This window comes from Neomonachus schauinslandi, chromosome 11 (assembly GCF_002201575.2).
Source record: "Neomonachus schauinslandi chromosome 11, ASM220157v2, whole genome shotgun sequence".
Classification (NCBI taxonomy): domain Eukaryota; kingdom Metazoa; phylum Chordata; class Mammalia; order Carnivora; family Phocidae; genus Neomonachus; species Neomonachus schauinslandi.
In genome coordinates this window covers 63,407,962-63,433,166 of record NC_058413.1, presented here as the reverse complement: position 1 = coordinate 63,433,166, position 25,205 = coordinate 63,407,962, and the positions used below count along the sequence as shown (strand labels likewise).

At 38.3% G+C, this 25,205-nt stretch overlaps 1 protein-coding gene across 10 annotated transcripts in view; it reads left to right on the top strand.

Moving 5' to 3' along the window:
* DLG2 (discs large MAGUK scaffold protein 2) overlaps window positions 1-25,205 on the top strand; it is a 1,451,407-nt gene that overhangs the window by 943,828 nt on the left and 482,374 nt on the right. For all 10 annotated transcript variants that reach the window (XM_021686447.2, XM_021686448.1, XM_021686449.1 and 7 more), the window contains one exon: window positions 9,434-9,570. In XM_021686447.2, coding sequence (XP_021542122.1) covers window positions 9,434-9,570 — 137 coding nt within the window. The remainder of the gene's footprint in view (window positions 1-9,433; window positions 9,571-25,205) is intronic.

Here is a 25,205-nt window from a genome sequence, read left to right as displayed (position 1 = left end):
AGAAGTAAGAAATAAAAAAGGGTATGTAGAATTCCTATAGAAAATAACCAATGATGGACAATTTCAAGTAATAGAGCAACATGATGAACATAGAATTTTAGGAAAAAAATAACCTGGAAAATATTTGCAGAATAGATTGGAGAGTCAGGCAGGGAAAGATTGGAATCAGGGAATGTGGTCATGAGCCTTCTATAATAAAGGAGCCCATGATTGGATAAACATTTGATTTACTTAAATAGCCATAGAGAGAGGACTTTTACATTTACATTTATATTTATATTCACAGAGGCTTCTGATAAAACATAATAACAACTACTGTATTGTACTTTATTACAAAAAATATTGTCCAATAAGTCTCTGCCAGATATCATAAGAGTCCCTGGGGTCTAGTGGTGAATAAGTGTGATGCCAAACATTAAAGAGCTTCTGGTTTAATCTGAAATATTTATCTAATTAGAAAACATAAGATAGGAAAGGAGGCCAGTTTTGAAGGGAGGTTATGAGTGCATTCTTTCAAGCTTATGAGTTTAAGGTGACAAATCAAGTCCAAAGAGTGATGGAGGTACAAGAAGTGTGGATATTTACCAACCTAGCAGTGGTAATTGAAACAAGAAATGGATTCTCCACAAGAAAGAGATTATAGACAGAATAAGATTCTATGGAGTATGCTTTGGAGAATAACTACTATTCTAGGGAAATGATCATCAAATTTAGCATGCATCCCTGGGGTTTCTGGTTTAGGATATCTGGCGTGGCCCCAAATTTTGCAAATCCAGCAAGCTCCCACATGATGTTAATACCACTGGTGTGAGGATCACATTCTGAGAATCACTGTTTTACATGAGAGACTATGGACTCTGAGAAACAAACTGAGGGTTCTAGAGGGGAGGGGGTGGGGAGATGGGTTAGCCTGGTGATGGGTATTAAAGAGGGCACGTTCTACATGGAGCACTGGGTGTTATATGCAAACAATGAATCATGGAACACTACATCAAAAACTAATGATGTAATGTATGGTGATTAACATAACATAATAAAAAAATAAAATAAAAAGAATAAAACATTTGCTGAAAAGTAAAAAAAAAGAATCACTGTTTTAGAGCAATTAAATGAAGATAAATAAAACAAGAGAAGTAGCAAGAGAAATAGAGAAGAAACAGAGCAGTCTAATGTGAGTGTAGGAATGAAAAAGCAATAAGTAATGTTCTATGTAATGCAGAAAGAGCAAAGGCCCATCAGAATTTTGCAGGCCTTTTGGAGGAAAATTCTGGATAACTGGCTGGGTTCTTTGCCTGCTGGAACTGGTTCATAGTTACCTTATTCATCTTCATTGTAGAAGAGGATGACATAAATACATACATACATACATACATACATACGATTTCCATTAGAAAGAAAGAGAGTTGGATATTGCAGGCAACCACTCGGACCATAAAGATTGGATGCTGTATTAGTTTACTGTAGCTGCTATAACAAATGACCACAAACTGGGTGGCTTGAAACAACAGAAATTTATTCTCTTAAAGTTCTGGAGCCTGGAAGTCTGAGATCAAGGTGTCTGCAAAATTTGTTCCTTTTGGAGAATTCTGAGAGTTTGTTCCATTTCTCTCTTTTGACTTTTGGTGGTTGCTGACAATCCTTGGCATTTTTTGCTTTCTAGATGCATCACCACAACCTCTGCCTTTGTTGTCACCTGCACTATTCCCTGCATACCTGTGTTTCTGTATCTAAATTTTCTCTTCTTACTAAAAAGGTATATTCAGTATAACCTCATCTTAAATTGATTAAATCTGCAAAGACCCTGTTTCCAAATAAAGTCACATTCAAAGGCACCAGGGCTTAAGAGCTTAGCAAATGTTTTGATGGGACATAATTCAACTCAGCAGATGCCATGTGAGTCACCTGTGGTATATGGAGCAAGATGGGTAGATTGAGAAAGGTGTATGTGATGAGAAAACAGAGTTAGTAATGTGAAATTTAATAAAGGAAAACCACTATGGAGTATGCTTGGAGTCGGGAGGACAGAAGGGGGAGCTCTCATGCCCTGTCACTTATGGTCAATTGCAGACCCAATAGGAAAGACATAACTTGCAAGTCCTTAGGACTTTAGCTACTACTTTACCACTCCAGCAGAACGAATAAAGGTTTTCCTCTTCCCCCTGGCAACAGCCCAGCCAATGAGAGACTCTCAACTCAGCCAATGAAAAGCCACTATACTCCCGGTATACTGCAGTAGATTTTTGTTTCTAACAGCCCTTCCAACTTTCTCATTTCCTCCATAAAACAGTGCTTCTCTGAAAAAAATAATACATTATATGTAAAAAAAAAAAAAAGAAGAAGAAGAAGAAGGTAGCAGGAAGGGAAGAATGAAGGAGGGGAGTCAGAGGGGGAGACGAACCATGAGAGACTATGGACTCTGAGAAACAAACTGAGGGTTCTAGAGGGGAGGGGGGTGGGATGATGGGTTAGCCTGGTGATGGGTATTAAAGAGGGCACGTTCTGCATGGAGCACTGGGTGTTATATGCAAACAATGAATCATGGAATACTACATCAAAAACTAATGATGTAATGTATGGTGATTAATACAACATAATAAAAAGTTTAAAAAAGAGTGATTCTCTCCTTTGCTGTCCAGTATTGCCTATAATTTTACTATAGCTTGCTTGTTCCAAATTGTAGTTTTCTTCTATTGCCAAATAAGCTCATTTTTTGCTGATAAAAAAACTGGCAGTTTTATTTTTAAGGTTAACATTAACCATAGGTAACTTTAAAAGCTTCAGCTCTTAACAGAGAGAAGGCTGGGGCAAGTTCAAGAGAAGAAATTTTCAGGATAGGACAAAGGCACGGTCAAAGCCAGAGAAGAAAAGCATTGAAGGTAAGCGGTTGAGTATTGTAGAGGGGGAAGAAAAGGAATAATGAGAAAGTTCTATAGTTGAAGGGAAAGTTTAGGTTTAGAAAAAAATGAACAAGGAAAGCTCTAAGAAATGGGGCTTTTCACAATAAAATAGTCATTAAAGTGATGTGTTAAAAGAATGAGTGGGGATTATGAGGTACACTGAGAAAAAGTTTGGAACATTGACTGTGTTAATTGGGTGATCTGTGGGACATTCTTTTTTTCTTTCCTTTCTTAAAGATTTATTTATTTATTTGAGAGAGAGAGCAGGAGGAGGAGCTGAGAGAGAGTCCCAAGCAGGCTCTGTGTGGAGCACAGAGCCCAACTCGGGGCTCGATCCCACCCACCACACCCAGACCAGGGTAAGAGCGGAAACCGAGTCAGTCGCTCAAACGACTGCATCACCCAGGCGCCCCTGTGAGAGATTTTTTAAGCAGGATTGAGCATGCTGAGCTAGTGCTGTGGGAATTTTTTTTTTTTAAGATTTTATTTATTTATTTGGAGAGCAGGCATGTGCGCCTGAGTGGGGGGAGGGGACAGAGGGAGAGGGATAATCTCAGGCAGACTCCATGCTGAGCAGAGCCTGCCACAGGGCTAAAACTCATGACCCTGAGATATGACCTGAGCCGGAACAAGAGTCGGATACTTGACTGACTGAGCCACCCAGGCACCCCCCAGTGCCATGGGAATTTTAAAAAAGAACCGCTTCTTTCAACCCCAAACTCTGTCTTTTGGACCCAGGGAGAATCCAGAGAGTCAGTAAATAAAGCTTTGGCTTTTAATTAACCATACCAACAGTGCCCCGTGAGATTAATTAGTCTTCCAAATTAAAATGAAAGGTGCATTTCTGGTGTTTTTTAAGCAAAGTTTTCTCTCTGGAGGGGAAGAGATGTCAAACAGCTATCTGTGTGGGCCAGACTCACAGGTAAAGTTTTGTGTGTGTGTGTGTTTTTTAACCAAAATGCATGTACCTGAAGTTAAATTGCCCGCATGGGTGAGTGTTTTCTAAAACAGGGCCAGCCAGGGGGTAGGATGGATTCTGGTTCCTTTAATAAAAACATGTAGTCAGAATGTACAGAATGCCACTAGTGTTTTCTGTAAAGTAGTAAACACCTTACCTAGCAGATCCTAGATCCACTGACAGAAGTGGCCTGCTTAATAATAGTGAATTGTTTGGAGAGGCCCCAAGAGTGTTCTAGTAAAGTCACACAAAATGAAATTGAACCAAGTTATTGAATGGTTATAAGACATCATGGGGCTTCGTTCTTTATACCCACAAAGAATATTTGGGAACATTGTAATCATACGACTCTTTTAAGCATTTGAGTTTTTATTCTGAGCTTCTCAAGCACAATATCAATCTATGCTGCCAGGATTTTTGCTTTCAGTTCCCCACCTCTCAGTAACACCTACTCCTCAGTGTAAGCAGACAACAAGCGAAAAGGGTGAACTGTGATCTGTTCCTCCTCCTGTTCTATTTTATAGGATGAAGAAAAGGTTTTGTGTGGGAAAAGTTTAAGTTTTAACAAGGTTCAGACATTCCTTTCCCTATGCCTTCATGTCCTGTCTCAACCTGAGAAATTTCAATTTGGGGATATGCAAGAAATATAGAAAGAGGAACCCAGCTTTATGCAATAGATGTAATCCTGAAATTCTGTTTGCACATCACATGTTTGTCAACACAGCAGTTGTTAATTGCTTCAGGAATTAGGTGTTTAAATTTCACCTGTTTTTTCTTTTTTTTTTTTAAGATTTTTTATTTTATTTATTTGACAGAGAGAGAGAGACAGCTAGAGAGGGAACAGTGTGGGAGTAGGAGACGGAGAAGCAGGCTCCCGGCCCCAGGACCCTGGGATCATGACCTGAGCCGAAGGCAGACGCTTAACGACTGAGCCACCCAGGCGCCCCTGTTTTTTTTTCTTTACTAGGATACAGAAATATCTGCTGATTTTACTTCTCTTTGTGATTTTAGTATTTATATTTTTCTGTGTCAGCTTTGTTTATTACTGGTACATGCATAGACATGTTTAGGACTATTCTTAATAGCCAAACATTCCACAGTAGATAGTGTTAGGGTCCGTGTTTTTGCTGGGACCCACCAACTCTTTTCAGTTTTATAATTGATTAGTCTGCCGTCACCTGATGGTCCAGAGCCATTTCTTCCCCCCCCCCCCCCCCCCCCCCCCCCCCCCCCCCGTCCCTTTTTTTTTCTTTTCCTTTTTTTTTTTTTTTAAGATTTTATTTATTTGAGAGAGAGCAAGAGAGTGGGTGAGGCAAGACAGCACGAGGGGAGGAGGGGCAGAGGGAGAGGGATAAACAGACTCCCACCTGAGCTGAGTTTGGGGGGAGGGGGCGGAGAGCCTGATGGGACCATTTCTTATGCATAGACACTTCTTTTCAAAATGATGATCATTTTTCTAAATTGATCACTTCCATAAAAGTGTTTTTGCTATTTGTAAGGCTTCTTTTAAATCATCATACTCATTGTATTTATCCTATTAGGGACCATTCTAACTTATCATAAGTACATGTTTTGAGTGTTTGCCAGGCATTTCTGTCTGAATTTCCAGCCCGATAAAACTGGGATTTTATGAGCATTGTGTAATGTAAGCCAGGGCAGCTGACTCTTCAGTCATTAAGTCACCTGGAATCCAGAGGATGTGTTGGTTTGAAAGGTGCGTTCTCTGTTATCCAGTCTAGCTTAACCTTCAAGACTCAGCCCAAATGCTAAACCTTTTGTTGATTCTTCTCCCCCACTGAGTAAGTCACGCTCCCCTCTGGGCTCACATAACACTAGTACCATTACAGAACTCATTCTATCCGGTTAAATCATGTCAAGGTGTTTAGGTATCGGTTTCTCAAGACAGCTTGAGACCTTGTTGAGAGCAGAGAATTTTTCTTTTTTTCTTTTTTTTTTTTAAAGATTTTATTTATTTATTTGACAGAGAGAGACAGCGAGAGAGGGAACACAAGCAGGGGGAGTGGGAGAGGGAGAAGCAGGCTTCCCGCCGAGCAGGGAGCCCAATGCGGGGCTTGATCCCAGGACCCTGGGATCATGACCCGAGCCGAAGGCAGACGCTCAACGACTGAGCCACCCAGGCACTCCGAGAATTTTTCTTTATCCAGCATCTGGTATGTGCTAATTCCTATAGAACAGGGATATACTTACTCCCTTATCACAGATGAGACAATTACGGCTCCATTTGACACAGTTAGTAGATGGAAGAATCGGTGTGAAGCTGTGTCTGCTGTTGCCCATTGCCTGCCCAGTGGTTGGCATAAACTCTGTGCAGACTGAGGACAGAGATCAGAGTTGACCTGAGGCAAGTAATAACCTCATCCAGTTAGCCCCTCCAACTAACAGTGCTCACTTTTTCAGCTGTCCCTCATTCATTAAAGCTGCAAGCTTCCTCTTTAAGAAGAGGCTTTCTCAGAGATCTGTGACTTTCTTCATCCTTTTATATTCATTTGTTCATTCATTGTTCATTTGTCCTTTTAATAATTAGGAGGTCACTATATAACTGGCCTTATTCTATTGCACAGCATAAAATGACAGAAATCCCTGGTGTCGTGGACTTCATATTTTCTTCAAGAAGACAGACAATAAAAAAAATAAAATACATGGGTGACTTATGTGTTACAAGGTGATAAGTGCTAAGGTAAAATGAAAAGTAGATCAGGATAAGGAAGTGGGGTGTATGGTTAGGAGACAGTATTAAATAGGAAGTCAGATTCAGGCTCTTAGAGAAATTAAGATTTGAACAAAAACCTGAAGGACGTATATTCCAGGTAGAGGAAACAGGTAGATCAAATGCCTAAGGTGGGAGTATGTCCACTGTGTTCTAGAAGTAACAAGACTGCAACTGTGTCTCTAATGGAATGAAGAAGGGAATATTACCTAATAAGGGGATAGAGTGGTCCTATAATGTAGGCAGCCTGCCCCTGCTTTAACAAAGTATATGCAAGGAAACCCCAGTGCCTCCAAACTGATAATTTTGGATTGCGCCATGGTCCTGGCCCACATTTGTCTTCATTGAGTAGTCCTCCAAAAATCAATGGCACTGTCTGGGCTTAGAACATTGCATCAGCCAGGTTCAGCCACACTCACTCATATTTCTTAGTGTTGGCCAATCTCTTCTTTTACATTATATTGACCACAGTTGACAGCAACTGCTTATACGATTCATAGTAGGTACTCAAGAGATGTTTGTTGAATAGATGGATACATGAGTGAATTGGTGAATGAATGAATGAGGACAGATTTAGTCTTACAACACAGACGGATACTTCCACCTGTAAATAAATTTGTGTTCTGGCTGTAGACATAAGCTACATATTTACTTATGTCAAACATCTGCAATATGGCTGAGTGTTGATCAAATGCTGATTATTTTTCAGTGTATCCATGTTCCTTCAAAGTAAGCGAAATCAGGGACAATTTTCAATTCTGTAACCTCAGAGGGTTCTTACTAAAAACAGCTTGTTTCACCTTGAGCAGAGTCACTAGTTAAAAAGAAGTATTTAAACCTAATCTCAGGGGAAAAAAATTATTTCCTTTTTAGCGATATATTTATGTCTACAGTATAGTGATTTCAATGTCTTGGTACAATCTTCAACTTCAAATGTCAACTACATAGTTAATCCCTTTGTTGGACTTAACCTTATTTACAGTGGTAATTTGTTTCCTTAGCTCTTCTGTAACTTAGTGAGTCTATGGCATTTACTATTATTACAGTGCATGTAAATCAGAGTCCCTGGATTTGTTTTAACCTTTTCTTTCCACAGTCTGGAATGACTTCTATACTATTATAAATGCAGTAGATTGATCCTAGCATGTGGGTATGAAACTTTTGTAAATGTATTTTTTTAATTCCCCTAGAATCATATATACATGTAAAATAACAGTTTTGAAAAACATGAGCTGACACGCATTATAAATTTCAAAGGAAAAGCCAATTGGGAGCATTTATTTACTCTTAGTCACCTTTTGCTCAATAAACAAATTCTTTAAATCTGAGGCAAACAAATACATTTATAAATCTATGGGATGTCAAAGCATCAATAAAGAATAATTATCTGCTTTAGTAGGATATTAAATAACAATTATTTTAATTGCCCTATCAATTTAAATCCATTTTCCATTTATTTTAACTATTATAGTTAATTTAACAAAAAATTATTTCAAATGTAATTTCAGAGGTGTAACTTTATAATTTACTATGCCATTATTTTTCCATTATCTAATCACTTATGCCATTAAGAGCCCTATTCAATATTTAATGAATAAAAGCATAGTGAAGTAGAGCTTTTTTAAGTGTTTTTCATTGTTGTCATATAAAGTGCCAAAAATTTTAATGATTTTATCATAAAACAGGTATGTGGTTTAAAAAAAAAAACTACGTAACTTAGTGGATGGTTTGTTTAAAAAAAATTTCTTAAACCAAGTAAGTCATAGAAATTTCCTATGCCTTTAGTACAAATTCTTTGATTTATATTTATCTTTCTGAGTAATTTGCATGGTAATTATAATTTTGAAATGCAATGAATATATAGCCTACAAGTATTATATTGAATGTGTATTCAATCATATTCTGGAAAGATTTTTTTTTTATTTTTTACACTTTAAAGAGTCTATCACTCATTCTTTGAAAGTGGCCCCATATGGTTTTTAATTATTCTTACCATTCCATAGTTTAATATAAATAAAAGTTTTGTAAGCTATAGTACAGTATAAATTTATCTCTCAAAATAGAAAATTGCCATGTTTAAAATGATTTGATATTCCATGACTTGTTATTAAAAATAATAAAGGTAAAATATAGAATCTATTTCTTGTGTCTTTAGACTGTGTACAGGGATGATTCATTTCTTGCGTATTACTAGCCTCACTAGTGGTTAATAAGTGCCAAGAAGTATGAAAATATGACAAGGTGGCCAGAGAAGAAAACAAGAAGGACAAGCGTCTAGCTTCTTTTTGTCTTATCTTCTCTCTGAAATTATTACATAAATATCTCATGTATCTTCCTTGTGGCTCTTGTCTCAGAATTTCTGGAATTTTCTAACAGCTGTACTTTTAATCCTGAAATATCAGAAGTGTCTAGGTCTCTACCCAGATGATTGGCAATACTTCTCTGTGCTAGAACAACAACAAAGATGAGCTCACCAACTCCCCATGAGCAGGACAGTACTTGTGTTTTGTCTGCCTCACCGAGGATTCTTCCACATCCTTTCGCCTGATCCCTATTCTGGCCAGTCACCCATTATCTGCTAATTAGCTAGGGAGCAACAGTTAGGTGTACAGTCTTGAAATAGAACAAAACTAACGACCACATGGGCTTGACTTCAAGAGCTTTGCCTCATTAGCATTAATCAACAAATCTTCAAATATTTAAAGAACAAAAGCGATTGAAGTAGAATCCTTACTGTTATTTATTACCATTGTAATAAATCAAGGATTAATTTTTTTAGACTGTTTAAATATGGCTAATGGCATTTTCTTAAAAAAAAAAAAAAAAAACTTTTCTTTTTCTTTCCCATAGGTTTGGGCTTCAGTATTGCAGGAGGTGTGGGGAACCAGCACATTCCTGGAGACAACAGCATTTATGTAACTAAAATTATAGATGGAGGAGCTGCACAAAAAGATGGAAGGTTGCAAGTAGGAGACAGACTGCTAATGGTAAGTATGATTCATGCAAAACTACATTTGTATTTATAAAGCTCTTGTTTCCCAGTGTATGACTGTCATAGTTCAGGCTGTCATAACAAAATACCATAGACTAGGTGGTTTACACAACAAAAAATTTATTTTCTCAGAATTCTGGAAGATGGGAATTTCAAGGTCAAGGTTCTGGCCCATTCAGTTCCTGGTGAGATCTCTCTTCCTGGCTCGCAACCATCTTCTTGTGTCCTCCCATGGCCTTTCCCCTGTGCTTGGGCTGAGACAGAGATCTCTTTCTCTTCCTATGAGGCCACCGGTCCTATCAGATTAGGGCTTCACCCTTAACTCATTTAATTAATAATTCTAATTACATCCTAAAGACTCTGTCTGCAAGGGGCACGTGGGTGGCTCAGTTCTTAAGCGTCTGCCTTCACCTCGGGTCATGGTCCCAGGGTCCTGGGATTGAGCCCTGCATCGGGCTCCCTGCTTGGCAGGAAGCCTGCTTCTCCCTCTCCCACTCCCCCTGCTTGTGTCCCCTGTCTCACCATGTCTCTCTCTGTCAAATAAATAAATAAAATCTTAAAAAAAAAAAAAGACTGCAAATATAGTCATATTGGGGGTTAGAACGTCAGCCATGAATTTGAGGGAATGGCCACATTCAGTTCATAACAGTGATCACTGGCAGAAATGGAAAAGAAGGGAGAGCAGATTTTGTGGTGGGAGATTTCAAAAGTACATGTACAATTGTATCTGCTTTGTTGACATTTTAAAGACAAATCTGAATTTTCACTAGTTTTCACAGATACAACAAGAAACAGATTGTTATTTTTCCAATATAACCTATTAGCCCAGCCTGAGAGAGTGTTACATTCCTACTGCTAGGGAGGTGGGCTTTGCATAAGCAAGGGAACTTCACTGTCTGGTTTATTGATGTGTACATTTCTATGTCTCCCTGGTCCCTTGTTCAACCAGTGTAGATAGTGTAAACAGTCCCTGATTTCCCAGAATTCAAACCTGAGTTCTGTCACATGTGTAAATGGATCCCTTCCTCCACCCCCATCAGACAGGGTTACAGCTCTTTTATTTACCAGCTGCCTACATGCTTCAGGAACCCTGAGCGATGACTAACACCAGAACATAGCTGACCTTCCCAAGCCATGGAGTTCTAGGATAAACTAAAGCAAAATTAAGGCAGCACATAAGCAGTACAAATTTGGGATTGCACTTAATAAAACTACTTTATCTCTATTTACTGTTTTATACCAAGCCTACAGGATAATAATCAAATACTGAAAATTAATAGAAGAGAGCTCCCAAGAGAAGTATATTCATATCTAATCACATGTCTGCCCTTGTAAAACATGGCCTCTAATGTCTGCAAGGAGCCATTATCTCCAACACGAGTGAGAAGTGTTTGGAAAAGATCAATTTATATTCTCAACAGGATAGTAATTTCTGTGACATGTGCAAGCTTCAGAGGTTGAACCTCAGAGTACATTGTGCCCACTTCTCTGGGCTTAAACAGCTTGTCCTTAGTCCCATTGGTCTAATTTCATAGTTGTCAATGACCTTGGTATTTAATTATCTGAATAAACCTTTATAATAATCTTGATAACTAATATTTATTTGGCATTTGCTATGTTCCATGTACTTCTAAAAGTGCTTTTTTGTAATGAATTTATTCCTCACAACAACCTGTTTTATATAAGCAAAAAGGAACTGAGGTATAGAGAGGTTAATAAACTTGTTAATAAACAAGTTAATAAACTTGACCATAGTGCTATAGTTAACAATGTACAGAACTGGATTTCAAATCCAGGCACTCAGGCTTATAAGCACCAAGCATGATCTTTCATTTTTTTCCTAGAATTTGTCAGTCAATTCCTTACTTCATTTTATTTAGTTATCATTCATTCATTCATTCATTCCTTTACTTAACAAGTAATATGATGAACACCTACCATGTCCCAGGCAATAACCACTACTCAGAAAGGAACTCTGTCAGGAGAAAATGTATGATCAAACTGGATGGCAAAAAATATGGCATTAATGACTTCAGTCAAAGTAGCAATGAAGAGTTGGGGCTTCTTTACCACCTTAAGTCATTTTCTTTTCTTTTCTTTCTTTTTCTTTCTTTCTCTCTTTTAACCATCTTATTGTAGTATGGTTGACATATAAAGAGCTTTACATATTTAATGTATATAGCTCCATGGGTTTGGGTATTAAGTATATACCCAAGAAGCCATCACCATTATCAAGGTGATAAATATATTCAGCACTTCCCAAAGTTTCCTCTCACCCCTATTATTATTATTTTGTGCTTGTGTGTGGTGAGAACAATTAACATAAGATCTACTCTCTTGGCAATTTTCAGTATGCAATATGGTATTGTTAGCAATAGGCCCTATACCGTGTAGGAGAACTACAATTTTCATTCTTGAGACATTCTGCATATTTTTTTAGCTAGTTTTTGTGTTTTGTGGTTTGTTTTTGGTTTTTGGGGTTTTTTGGCTTTCGTGTAAAAATTGTTTTTTTTATGATGTTGTGTCTTCTGAACCAGGAAAATATTATTGAGGTATAAGACCTAACAACTTCTCTCAAGAATACAAACTTTATTGTTAGGAATAAAATACACCATGATATCCATCTTTTATGTAGCATTAAATTTGAAAAAACTGAAGAGGACATTTTCATTCTAAATTAATGGCTGTCGTAATAACACATTTGACCTTTGACTCATTGTTCTGTAAGAGTTTGGTTGTAGACAACTCTTTTGGCATTTCTTTAACTGCTGCTATTGTAATATCAAGCTAGATGTTGTGTTGCTGATTGCTTGAAGTTCTGTTTAAATTTCTAGCTTTATTTTAAAATTCTTAAAAAAAATTAAAAACCTCAAAGTCTATATAATTCCGTCAAAGGATTTTCCAGGCACCATGCTATTTTTCCGTTACCATTTTCTTGATATTCGTTGTACATGTAATGATTTCAAAAATAGCTGAGACATAATCTTTAACTATTTTGAGTTTTAAAGCCTATTTAAAAAAAAAAAGAACCTTCAACAATAATAGGTCTCTCCTCGCTTATGTAAGGAAAACATAATTAGTACTTCCAAGGCAACTGCCAAACTGAATCTAGAAATGAAAGAAAATGATTCATTTTATAATATTCTGAATGAAAAATAATGCTGAGGAAAAGAATAAAAAAAATCACGGAAGCCACCCCAAAGGACCAATTATCTTGCTTCAGCCCAACAATATTTATTAATGCTCTCCTTCTGTCATTCCTTTCCACCTCCTTTTCTCTTTATTACCCTACATTCACATCATCTTTATCTTTCTCCTCTTCCACTCTCCTCCCCCAAAGGAAGTACAAATAATTTAGATTCTGTGATTTACCAGCTGTACCACACTGTATATTTTTCTCCAAATAGCTATTCTTCTTTCTAAAGCAATTTGCACCACTCCCTCCTCTCACTCCTTAGGAAAAGTTCCCCATATGTTATTCATTCATAGTTCTGTAAGCAAACTGGTCTAAAATGAAACTCTGTTAATTTCCTCATACCATATGTGCTGGGTCCTTTTTCCCCCCTAAGTACTTATTATAACACAGAATTGAAAAGTATCCATCTTAGATGTTATCTTATTCCAACTCATTGGTACATCAGAATCCACAGAAAAGCGACGTGAAGTAGTCCCTCACTCTGCTAGAACACACTAAGGATGGAGAATTTAATGCCTCCTAGAAGCTACCCATTAGATACTAGCCATCATTAGATTTGTTTTTTCTTAAAATTATATCAAAATACATTTCCCTATACATTTCTTGCTTTATTCACAGCTCTGTCCCTTGGAGACAGACAGGTGAAGACTAATTCCTCTTCTACATTTGTTTGAAAACTTAGGTCTTGCTACTTTTTCACTTCTCAGCCTTTTAAGATGTTTTACACATTTTCTCTCACTCTTGCAGTCAGTTTTACCTAACATCCATTTATCGTCTCTAAGTAGATTACCCTTTTAACAAAACTTTTGATTCCTTAGAATGTTATCCCCCCCCCTTTTAAAACCACAGGCAATATTGTTGCATCTGGCCTTTATATTTATTCTATAATAAGGAAAAAATTACCCTGCCTATCACCTTTGCCCTAAGACTTAGTGTTTCAAATAAAATGACTTTATCATCAGTCCTCTCTGATGTTTCATGGTGTGCTCAGATGCATGGTATTTGTTCTCTTTATCAAAATAATGTATTTTTTAATTCCCCTGCTGCTTGGCACTTATTATCATTCACTAGAATTTTGTTTTTTTATTTTGTCAAATGACAATGACACAGATTTTTATGGATTGTACCAGTAGTTTAGTGTTGTGATCTCAGACTAAATACATTAACTTCTGGCCTTGATTTCTTGAGACAGATGGTCAAGAGGTTAACAGTGCTGATAAGTTTTAAATTCATTCATATATTTTTACACACTGGTTTTTATTAAGCCCTATCAAGATGATACATAGGGCCACATATATTACAGAAATGTGATCATCTTCATCTCTTTTCTACACAATACCAGCAACTTTGAATCCAGTGCCATCTGACTGTCTTTTCTACAGGGATAACGTGAGCTGCTGATTGTCGAAACTTTCATCGCATTGTGATTGAAAGTTAGTCTCTTTTTTCATAACTTTTTTCATAACTTTTGCTTGACATTGAAAGAAAAAAATTGTCAGTGAGAGAGCTTTGACATTTTTTAGAGCATAAGTCTGTGTTTTTGTTTCCTTAAAGGGAAGGAGTAGACAAGGAGAAAGGTAAGAAAGGCATTGAAGTGAAGTGGGGAGACGGTGGACTCACAGATGGCCAGCCAGAATTAATTCGACCTAAGTGATCTTCGACATGTACATCTTTGGTCTTCTGTTTTGGCCTCTATACCATGGTACCAGTGCCTTAGATCAGTGTTTCCCAAGTGTGTTTTAAAATACTAATCTCATTACTGTGTCACATGAAAAGGTCACCTAAGTTTGGGAAATTCTACAACCTGTATCTCACCTCTCTTACAGATTCTCCGTGAACTTAAGTATATTAAAGGGTCAGTGAAGTTCTGTAGTCAGGGAACTAATTTAATTTGAATACTATAATCTTCAAACATACTTCATTATGCAGCCCTTTGCTTAAAGTGATGCTATAAAGCACCTAGAATTAGTGTTCAGTGGCGTATACTCTGGATGTGCTGTGTGCAAGTGACTCTTTTTTAATTTTTTTATTATGTTCATTTAGCCAGCATATAGTACATCATTAGTTTTTGATGTAGTGTTCAACGATTCATTGCATGTAACACCCAATGCTCATCACAACGCATGTGCTCCTTAATACCCATCACCCAGCTACCTGATCCCCCCCCCCATTCCCCTCCCCTCTGAAACCTTCAGTTTGTTTCCCGGAGTCCATAGTCTCTCATGGTTCGTCTCCCTCTCTGATTTCTTCCCATTCAGTTTTCCCTCCTTTCCCCTATGGTCCTCCGTGCCATTCCTTATGTTCCTCATATGAGTGAAACCATATGATAATTGTCTTTCTCTGCTTGATTTATTTCACTTAGCATAATCCCCTCCAGTTCCATCCATGTCGGTGCAAATGGTGGGTATTCATCCTTTCTGATGGCTGAGAAATATTCCATTGTATATATGAACCATGTCTTTATCCATTCATCTGTTGAAGGGCATCTCGGCTCCTTCCACAGTTTAGCTATTGTGGACATTGCTGCTATGAACATTGGGGTGTATGTGCCCCTTATGTATCTTTGGAGTAAATACCTAGTAGTGCAATTGCTGGGTCATAAGGTAGCTCTATTTTCAACTTTTTGAGGAACCTCCATACTGCTTTCCAGAGTGGCTGCACCAACTTGCATTGCCACCAACAGTGTAGGAGGGTTCCACTTTCTCCACATCCTCGCCAACACTTGTTATTTCCTGTCTTGTTAATTTTGGCCATTCTAACTGGTGTTATTTTTATTTCAAAATTAATATCCTATGGTAAGGACATTAAGTGGATTTAGGGAATGTGAGTGGAAACAGTACAATTTTCTGAATGAGTATTAGTTGTGAGCACCTAAATTATTCTTTTTGGTGATTTACAAAACTGCCTAGTTTCACCCAAATATTAATAAGAAAATCACCTTGAAGGCAATGCAGATATGTAGAAATTTCTGAATAATGAACAGGACTTGAAAGCACTTCCATTTGTTAGGCTGACATTAGATGAGAACTGAAATGGGTAATGCCCTCTACACATGGCTCTTTCCTGCCACCAGCACACGCTTCCACGCAAAAGAGGTTTCCACCTGTAGCACCCACATAGTCCTCACTTCAGCCCCTGGGAGATGGAGAGAGCAGTCAGTACTGTTACTCTTATTTTCCAAAAGAGAAAGTTGGAGCTCAGAGATAACAAAGGGATTTCCAATATGACATAACTAATAAATTGTGAAATTGACCTAGATGTCAATGGTCCTAATGCCACATTCCCTCCACCAGTTCACGCAACCCTTCTGGTTCTTAATCCTGCTCTCATATTTGAATCACATGGTAAGTTTTTGATCACTCTGGATGTCCAGACCTCAATCAACCCTGAAGAATCAAATGAGAATCTCTGTGGTGGGCACCATGCTTCATTTTTTTAAAAAATGTTAAGTCTTCCAGGTGATTCCAATGTGTAGCCAGGTTAAGAACCACAGTCCTACATTGATCTAATCACATTCTAGCCTGTTCTGCAGCTGCTCCACTGCTTCTCCTGAGGGTGATCTTGGTGGTAACACTCATTCTATCAAGCCAGTACAGCATCCTTTAGCATTTTCCAACAATGGGCTGAAAGGCATTCAGAAATAGTTCACCCTTCAAACTTTGTCCCCTGCAATTAGCATACTTTCTGAAGCATCAGGGGGAAAAAATCTGGATAATTATTTCTTGGAGTCGGTTGTAATTTTTCTCAAATGTAATAAAATTACAATGCAGTGCAATCCAGTGACATATCTTATTTGAGGGTTAAAGCTTTCCATTATGTTGTTTTCTATTTCTTTTGCTTATATTTGGTTTAACTCTGTTTATAGAATTTGCTCTATAGTTAATATATATATAGGTGCCTACTACAAAGCGTGGTTTTAAAATGATTTTAATAACACATTCCACCAGTAAAACACAAAAAGTTGCCTCTAACATATGTATAGTTCCCTCCTTTATATTGTATACATATATCACTATGCTAATACATGATGCGCATTTTAAAACATACATAAAAATAGATAAAAATATTAATAGAAGTTCAGATATGGAATTCTTCCTGTATCCAGTGGTTTGCCCTTGGGTTCATATTATATTGTCCATTGTGGTGACCACTGCTGTAGAGGAAGCTGGAAAAGTCAATCAAAACATCATTGTTATTTGCTCTGTCTATATATGGAATAAAAAGTTAAGAAATTCATCAACGATTAATGGAGAAAGAAATTCACACTGTTGGAGATTTGATCGTGTCCCTTATAACCTGATGTAACCGAGTGCTCCCATTCTGTACCAGCCTTTCATCGTTCTATCCCATGCTTGCCACAGAGTGAGTGTCCCATAAATGTGTGCTGTTTGTTGCAAGACCTTCATTTCTTATCCTTTCTGATTCAACACAAGTGTAATCTAGAAACTCAACACAAATGCCTCATTCGTCCTATAAATTAGGGAATTTTGATAGCTTTTCTTTGGAATGTAATTTTTAACATATTTATATAATTATTTCAACATTTATTAAGTGCCTACTACTTATAGTGCATCAATTGGGGGATTACAAAGATAAAAACACTCTAATTAGAGGGTGAATGGGTGAATGCTGAATGAGATACCGGCTTCCAGTTATGGAATGAATAAGTTAGGGGGGAATAAAAGGTACAGAATAAAGAATAAATAGTCAATGGGAGAGGAGCAAGATGGCGGAGGAGTAGGAGACCTAAATTTTGTCTGGTCCCAGGAACTCAGCTAGATAGGGATCAAACCATTCTGAACACCTACAAACTCAACAGGAGATCGAAGAAAAGAATAACAGCAACTCTCTGAACAGAAAAGCAACCACTTTCTGGAAGGGAGGACGTGCGGAGAAGTGAATCCGAGGCGATATTCATGAAGACAGACGGCGGGGGAGAGGCCTCCGTCCGCTGCTACTGGCAAGTGATAGAGCCGTGGAGCACAAAATTGGAACTTTTAGGAGTAGGCTCCACTGAGGGACATCGCTCCAGTGGCTAAGTGGGGGGTGGAACTCTCGCTGGGACAGTGTGATCTCAGGACCCTCAGGGTCACAGAAAGACCAGGGGTTCCTGATTGTGGCAGAGCTCCCAGGTATCATGGAGTGGGGAAGCCAGCTGCAGAGACGGAGCCAAAGAGTGGGCTCTCAGCTCGGGGTTGCCATAAACCGTGATCCGTGGCACAGGCGGGCCACTGCTCCTCCAGCAGGGATCCAACAAGTGGCAGATCCAGGAGATTCCCCTTCCTCCCCCAGGAGGAGCAGCTCGGGAGCACACCGCAGGGATCTGCTGGGTTTGGAGACTCCACACGGGGTCAGGTGCCAGATAGAGGAACGCTTGGTCACAGGCCGGGTGAGCATGGAGTGCAGCCAGAGACCAGGGAGATGGGAGTGATTGACTGCTTTTCTCTGGGGGGCTCACTGAGGAGTGGGGCCCCGAGTTCTCGGCTCCTCCTCCGTGGCGGAGATTGGGAGGCCACCATTTTCACTCTCATCCTCCAAAGCTGAACAGAAAGCTTGCAGGGAACAAAAGCTCCCAAGAGCAAACCCAAGCAGATTACTTACCCCGGGCCCAGAAAGGCAATTCCGCCTCCGGCAAAGACATTTGAGAACCACAGCAATGGGCCTCTCCCCCAGAAGATGAGCAAGAACAGCCAGCCAAGACCAAGTTTACTGATCAATGAGAATGGCAGAACTCCAGCACTACGGAAATACAGCACATAGAATTTATGGCTTTTTTCCCCGATTCTTTAGTCTTTCAAAGTTAATTTTTTTAATTTTTTTTTCTCTTTTTTATGAATTTTTCTTTTTCCCTTATTCAACCAACATCTTATCAATCCCTTTTTTAAAAATCTTTTTTATTTTTCATTTATAGAGTCATATTCTATCTCTTCATAGTCGTTAACCTTATTTTTGGTGTGTGTATATATATATAAAGTTGTTATCTCTTTAAAATTTTGGGATACAGTTTCTTCTAAAAGACCAAAATATATCCTAAATCTCTAGTGTATGGCTTTGTTCTAGTCTCCTGCCTGATCACATTCTCTCCCTTTGTTTTTTTTTTTAATCCTCTTCTTTCTTTTTGCAACCAGCTTCTTATCTTATCAATTCCCTTTATAAAATCTTTTATAATTTTCATCTTTACAGTCATATTCTATCCCTTCATCATATTTACCCTTATTTTTGTACATATATTGTTCTTTCTTTAAAATTTTGGGAGATACTTTCTTCTAACACACCAAAAAACACCCAAAATCTAGTGTGTGGCACTGATGTATGCACCAGCCTGATCATATTTGATCATATTCTTTTTTATCTTGATCTTTTTCTTTTACCTATTATTTTCTTTTTTCTTTCTCTCCCTTTTTCCCCAGTTTCAGGTCTCTTCTGATTTGTTTAGCGTATATTTTTTTCTGGGGTCATTGTTACACTGTTAGCGGTTTGTTCTCTCATTCGTGTATTCTCCTCTGGACAAAATGACAAGATGGAAAAAATCACCTCAAAAAAAGAACAAGAGGCAGTACCGACTGCCAGGGACCTAATCAATACGGACATTAGTAAGCTGTCAGAACTAGAGTTCAGAATGACAATTTTAAGGATACTAGCTGGGCTTGAAAAAAGCATGGAAGATATTAGAGAAACCCTTCCTGGAGAAATAAAAGAACAAAAATCTAACCAAGTTGAAATCAAAAAGGCTATTAATGAGGTGCAATCAAAAATGGAGGCTCTAACTGCTAGGATAAATGAGGCAGGAGAGAGAATTAGTGATATAGAAGACCAAATGATGGAAAATAAAGAAGCTGAGAAAAAGATAACTACTGGATCATGAGGGCAGAATTCGAGAGAGAAGTGATACCATAAGACAAAACAATATTAGAATAATTGGGATCCCAGAAGAAGAAGAAAGAGAGAGGCAGAAGGTATATTGGAGCAAATTATAGCAGAGAACTTTCCTAATTTGGGGAAGGAAACAGGCATCAAAATCCAGGAGGCACAGAGAACCCCCCTCAAAATCAATAAAAATAGGTCATCACCCCAACATCTAATAGTAAAACTTACGAGGCTCAGAGACAAAGAGAAAATCCTGAAAGCAGCTCGGGAGAAGAGATATGTAATCTACAATGGTAGAAACATTAGATTGGCAACAGACCTATCCACAGAGACCTGGCAGGCCAGAAAGGACTGGCAGGATATATTCAGAGCACTAAATGAGAAAAATATGCAGCCAGGAATACTATATCCAGCTAGGCTGTCATTGAAAATAGAAGGAGAGATAAAAAGCTTCCAGGACAAACAAAAACTAAAGGAATTTGCAAACACGAAACCAGCCCTACAAGAAATCTTGAAAGGGGTCCTCTAATCAAAGAGAGAGCCTAAAAGTAACATAGACCAGAAAGGAACACAGACAATATACAGTAACAGTCACCTTACAGGCAATACAATGGCACTAAATTCCTATCTTTCAGTAGTTACCCTGAATGTAACTGGGCTAAATGCCCCAATCAAAGACACAGGCTATCAGATTGGATTAAAAAACAAGACCCATCGATATGCTGTCTGCAAGAGACTCATTTTCGACCCAAAGACACCCCCAGATTGAAAGTGAGGGGGTGGAAAACGATTTACCATGCTAATGGACACCAAAAGAAAGCAGGGGTGGCAATCCTTATATCAGACAACTTAGATTTTAAACCAAAGACTGTAATACGAGATGAGGAAGGACACCATATCCTACTCAAAGGGTCTATCCAACAAGAAGATCTAACAATTGTAAATATCTATGCCCCTAACATGGGAGCAGCCAATTATAGAAGCCAATTAATAACAAAAGCAAAGAAACACATCAACAACAATACAGTAATAGTGGGGGACTTTAACACCCCCCTCACTGACATGGACAGATCATCTAAGCAAAAGATCAACAAGGAAACAAAGACTTTAAATGACACATTGGACCAAATGGACTTCACAGACATATTCAGAACATTCCATCCCAAAGCAACAGAATACACATTCTTCTCTAGTGCCCATGGAACATTCTCCAGAAGAGATCACACCCTAGGTCATAAATCAGGTCTCAACCAGTACCAAAAGATTGGGATCATTCCCAGCCTATTTTCAGACCCCAATGCTTTGAAACTAGAACTCAATCACAAGAGGAAAGTCAGAAAGAACTCAAATACATGGAGGCATAAGAGCATCCTACTAAAGAATGAATGGGTCAACCAGGAAATTAAAGAAGAATTAAAAAATTCATGGAAACCAATGAAAATGAAAATACAACTGTTCAAAATCTTTGGGATGCAGCAAAGGCAGTCCTAAGAGGAAAGTATATAGCAATACAAGCCTTTCTCAAGAAACAAGAAAGGTCTCAAATACACAACCTAACCCTACACCTAAAGGAGCTGGAGAAAGAACAGCAAATAAAGCCTAAACCCAGCAGGAGAAGAGAAATCATAAAGATCAGAGCAGAAATCAAGGAAATAGAAACCAAAAGAACAGTGGAACAGATCAACGAAATTAGGATCTGGTTCTTTGAAAGAATTAACAAGACTGATAAACCCCTGGCCAGACTTATCAAAAGGAAAAGAGAAATGACCCAAATAAATGAAATCATAATTGAAAGAGGAGAGATCACAACCAACACCAAAGAAATACAAACAATTATAAGAACATATTATGAGCAACTGTAGGCCAGCAAATTAGATAGTCTGGAAGAAATAGATGCATTCCTAGAGATGTATCAACTACCAAAACTGAACCAGGAAGAAATAGAAAACCTGAACAGACCCATAACCACTAAGGAAATTGAAGCAGTCATCAAAAATCTCCCAACAAACAAAAGCTCACGGCCAGATGGCTTCCCAGGGAATGCTACCAAACATTTAAAGAATTAATACCTATTCTTCTGAAACTGTTCCAAAAAATAGACATGGAAGGAAACTTCCAAACTCGTTTTATGAGGCCACCATTACCTTGATCCCAAAACCAAACAAAGACCCCATCCAAAAGGAGCATTACAGACCAATATCCTTGATGAACATGGATGCAAAAACTCTCACCAAAATACTAGCCAATAGGATCCAACAGTACTACATTAAAAGGATCATTCACCACGACTAAGTGGGATTTATCCCTGGGCTGCAAGTTTGGTTCAACATCTGCAAATCAATCAATGTGATACAATACATTAATAAAAGAAAGAACAAGAACTGTATGATCCTCTCAATAGATGCAGAAAAAGCATTTGACAAAGTACAGCATCCTTTCTTGATTAAAACTCCTCAGAGGATAGGGATAGAGGGTACATACCTCAATATCATAAAAGCCATCTATGAAAAACCCACAGCAAATATCATTCTCAATGGGGAATAACAGAGCTTTCCCCCTAAGGTCAGGAACATGGCAGGGATGTCCACTATCACCACTGCTATTCAACATAGTACTAGCAGTCCTAGCCACAGCAGTCAGACAACAAAAAGAAATAAAAGGCATCCAAATTGGCAAAGAGGAACTCAAATCTCACTCTTTGCAGATGATATGATACTTTATGTGGAAAACCTAAAAGACTCCACCCCAAAACTGCTAGAACTCATACAGGAGTTCAGTAAAGTGGCAGGATATAAAATCAATGCACAGAAATCAGTGGCATTCCTATACAGCAACAACAAGACAGAAGAAAGAAATTAAGGAGTCGATCCCATTTACAATTGCACCCAAAACCATAAGATACCTAGGAATAAATCTAACCAAAGAGGCAAAGGATCTGTACTCAGAAAACTATAAAATACTCTTGAAAGAAACTGAGGAAGACACAAAGAAATGGAAAAATGTTCCATGCTCATGGATTAGAAGAACAAATATTGTGAAGATGTTGATGCTACCTAGAGCAATCTACACATTCAATGCAATCCCCATCAAAATACGATCCACTTTTTTCAAAGAAATGGAACAAATAATCCTAAAATTTGTATGGAACCAGAAAAGACCCTGAATAGCCAGAGGCATGTTGAAAAAGAAAAGCAAAGCTGGTGGCATCACAATTCCTGACTTCTAGCTCTATTACAAAGCTGTCATCATCAAGACAGTATGGTACTGGCACAAAAAACAGACACATAGATCAATGAAACAGAACAGAGAGCCCAGAAATGGACCCTCAACTCTATGGTCAACTCATCTTTGACAAAGCAGGAAAGAATGTCCAATGGCAAAAAGACAGTCTCTTCAACAAATGGTGTTGGGAAAATCGGACAGCCACATGCAGAAGAATGAAACTGGACCATTTCCTTACACCACACACAAAAATAGACTCCAAATGGTTGAAAGACCTAAATTTGAGACAGGAGTCCATCAAAATCCTAGAGGAGAACACAGGCAGCAACCTCTTCGACCTCAGCCGCAGCAACTTCCTAGAAACATTGCCAGAGGCAAGGGAAGCAAGGGAAAATGAACTATTGGGACTTCATCAAGATAAAAAGCTTTTGCACAGCAAAAGAAACAGTCAAAAAAACCAAAAGACAACTGACAGAATGGGAGAAGATATTTGCAAATGACATATCAGATAAAGGGCTAGTAGCCAAAATCTATAAAGAACAAATGATCCAGTCAAGAAATTGGCAGAAGACATGAACAGACATTTTTCCAAAGAAGACATCCAAATGGCCAACAGACACATGAAAAAGTGCTCAACATCACTCGGCATCAGGGAAATCCAAATCAAAACCTCAGTGAGATACCACCTCACACCAGTCAGAATGGCTAAAATTAACAAGTCAGGAAATGACAGATGTTGGCGGGATGCAGATAAAAGGAACCCTCCTACAGTGTTAGTGGGAATGCAAGCTGGTACAGCCACTCTGGAAAACAGTATGGAGGTTCCTCAAAATTTGAAAATACAGCTACCATACGATCCAGCAATTGCACTACTGGGTATTTACCCCAAAGATACAACTGTAGTGATCCGAAGGGGTATGTGCACCCTGATGTTTATAGCAGCAATGTCCACAATAGCCAAACTGTGGAAAGAGCCAAGATGTCCATCGACAGATGAATGGATAAAGAAGATGTGATATATATATATATATACACACACACACAATGGAATATTATGCAGCCATCAAAAGCAATGAAATCTTGCCATTTACAACGACGTGGATGGAACTGGAGGGTGTTATGCTGAGAGAAATAAGTCAATCAGAGAAAGACATGTATCATATGACCTCACTGATATGAGGAATTCTTAATCTCAGGAAACAAACTGAGGGTTGCTGGAGTGGTGGGGGATGGGAGGGATGGGGTGGCTGGGTGATAGACATTGGGGAGGGTATGGGCTATGGTGAGCACTGTGAATTGTGTAAAACTATTGAAAACCAGACCTGCACCTCTGAAACAAATAATATATGTTAAAAAAGGAAGGGAAAAATAAGGGGGGGAAATCAGAGGGGGAGACGAACTATGAGAGACTATGGACTCTGAGAAACAAACTGAGGGTCCTAGAGGGGAGGGGGGTGGGGGGTGGGGGGATCGGTTAGCCTGGTAATGGGTATTAAAGAGGGCATGTACTGAATGGAGCACTGGGTGTTATACGCAAACATTGAATCATGGAACACTACATCAAAAACTAATGATGTAATGTATGGTGATTAACATAACATAATAAAATTTTTTAAAAATGTAAAAAAAAGAATATATAGTCAATTATATTGTAATAGTGTTGCATGGTGACAGATGGTAGCTACACTTGTGGTGAGCAAAGCCTCATGCACAAACTTGTTGAATCGCTATGTTGTACACCTGAAAATAATGTAACATTGTATGTTAACTATACTCAACACTAAAAAAAAAAAAAAAAAGACAATCTAATCATTGCCCTTTAGAAGATCAATCCTTGAACAGGGAAGAGGCATTGCAAGAGTAAGTGTTGTAGAAGATAGGAGTGGTCATTTTCACACAAGGAGCTATTTTCAGCGACAGCGTCACCAAAAACATTGTATCTGATGTTTGATGACTATTTGTATACTGCTCTATCTTATACAGTGTCTTTTCATGTTCATGGTATCTCTCCTTTCTCCTAAATACAAGTAAATCAACAAATAAATCAGTATTATCCCTATTTTGCATATAAAGAAGTTTTAATGCTCAATAAATACATTAACTGACCAAAATTCATGAATCTAGGAATTGAAACCAGATGTGATGCTACATTTAAAATTTACTCTCATTATGCCAAGTTACGTTCATTTCTAGAAACATCTAGGATTAAAATATGCAATTATTTCTAAAAGAATTAAATCAATTCACTGGCCATGAGAACCAAGTTCCTTCTTCTCCATTCCAATATTCCACCACTCATAAGATCTTGCTGTGTGTGCTTCCTAATGAAGCCACTGCACTTTGTT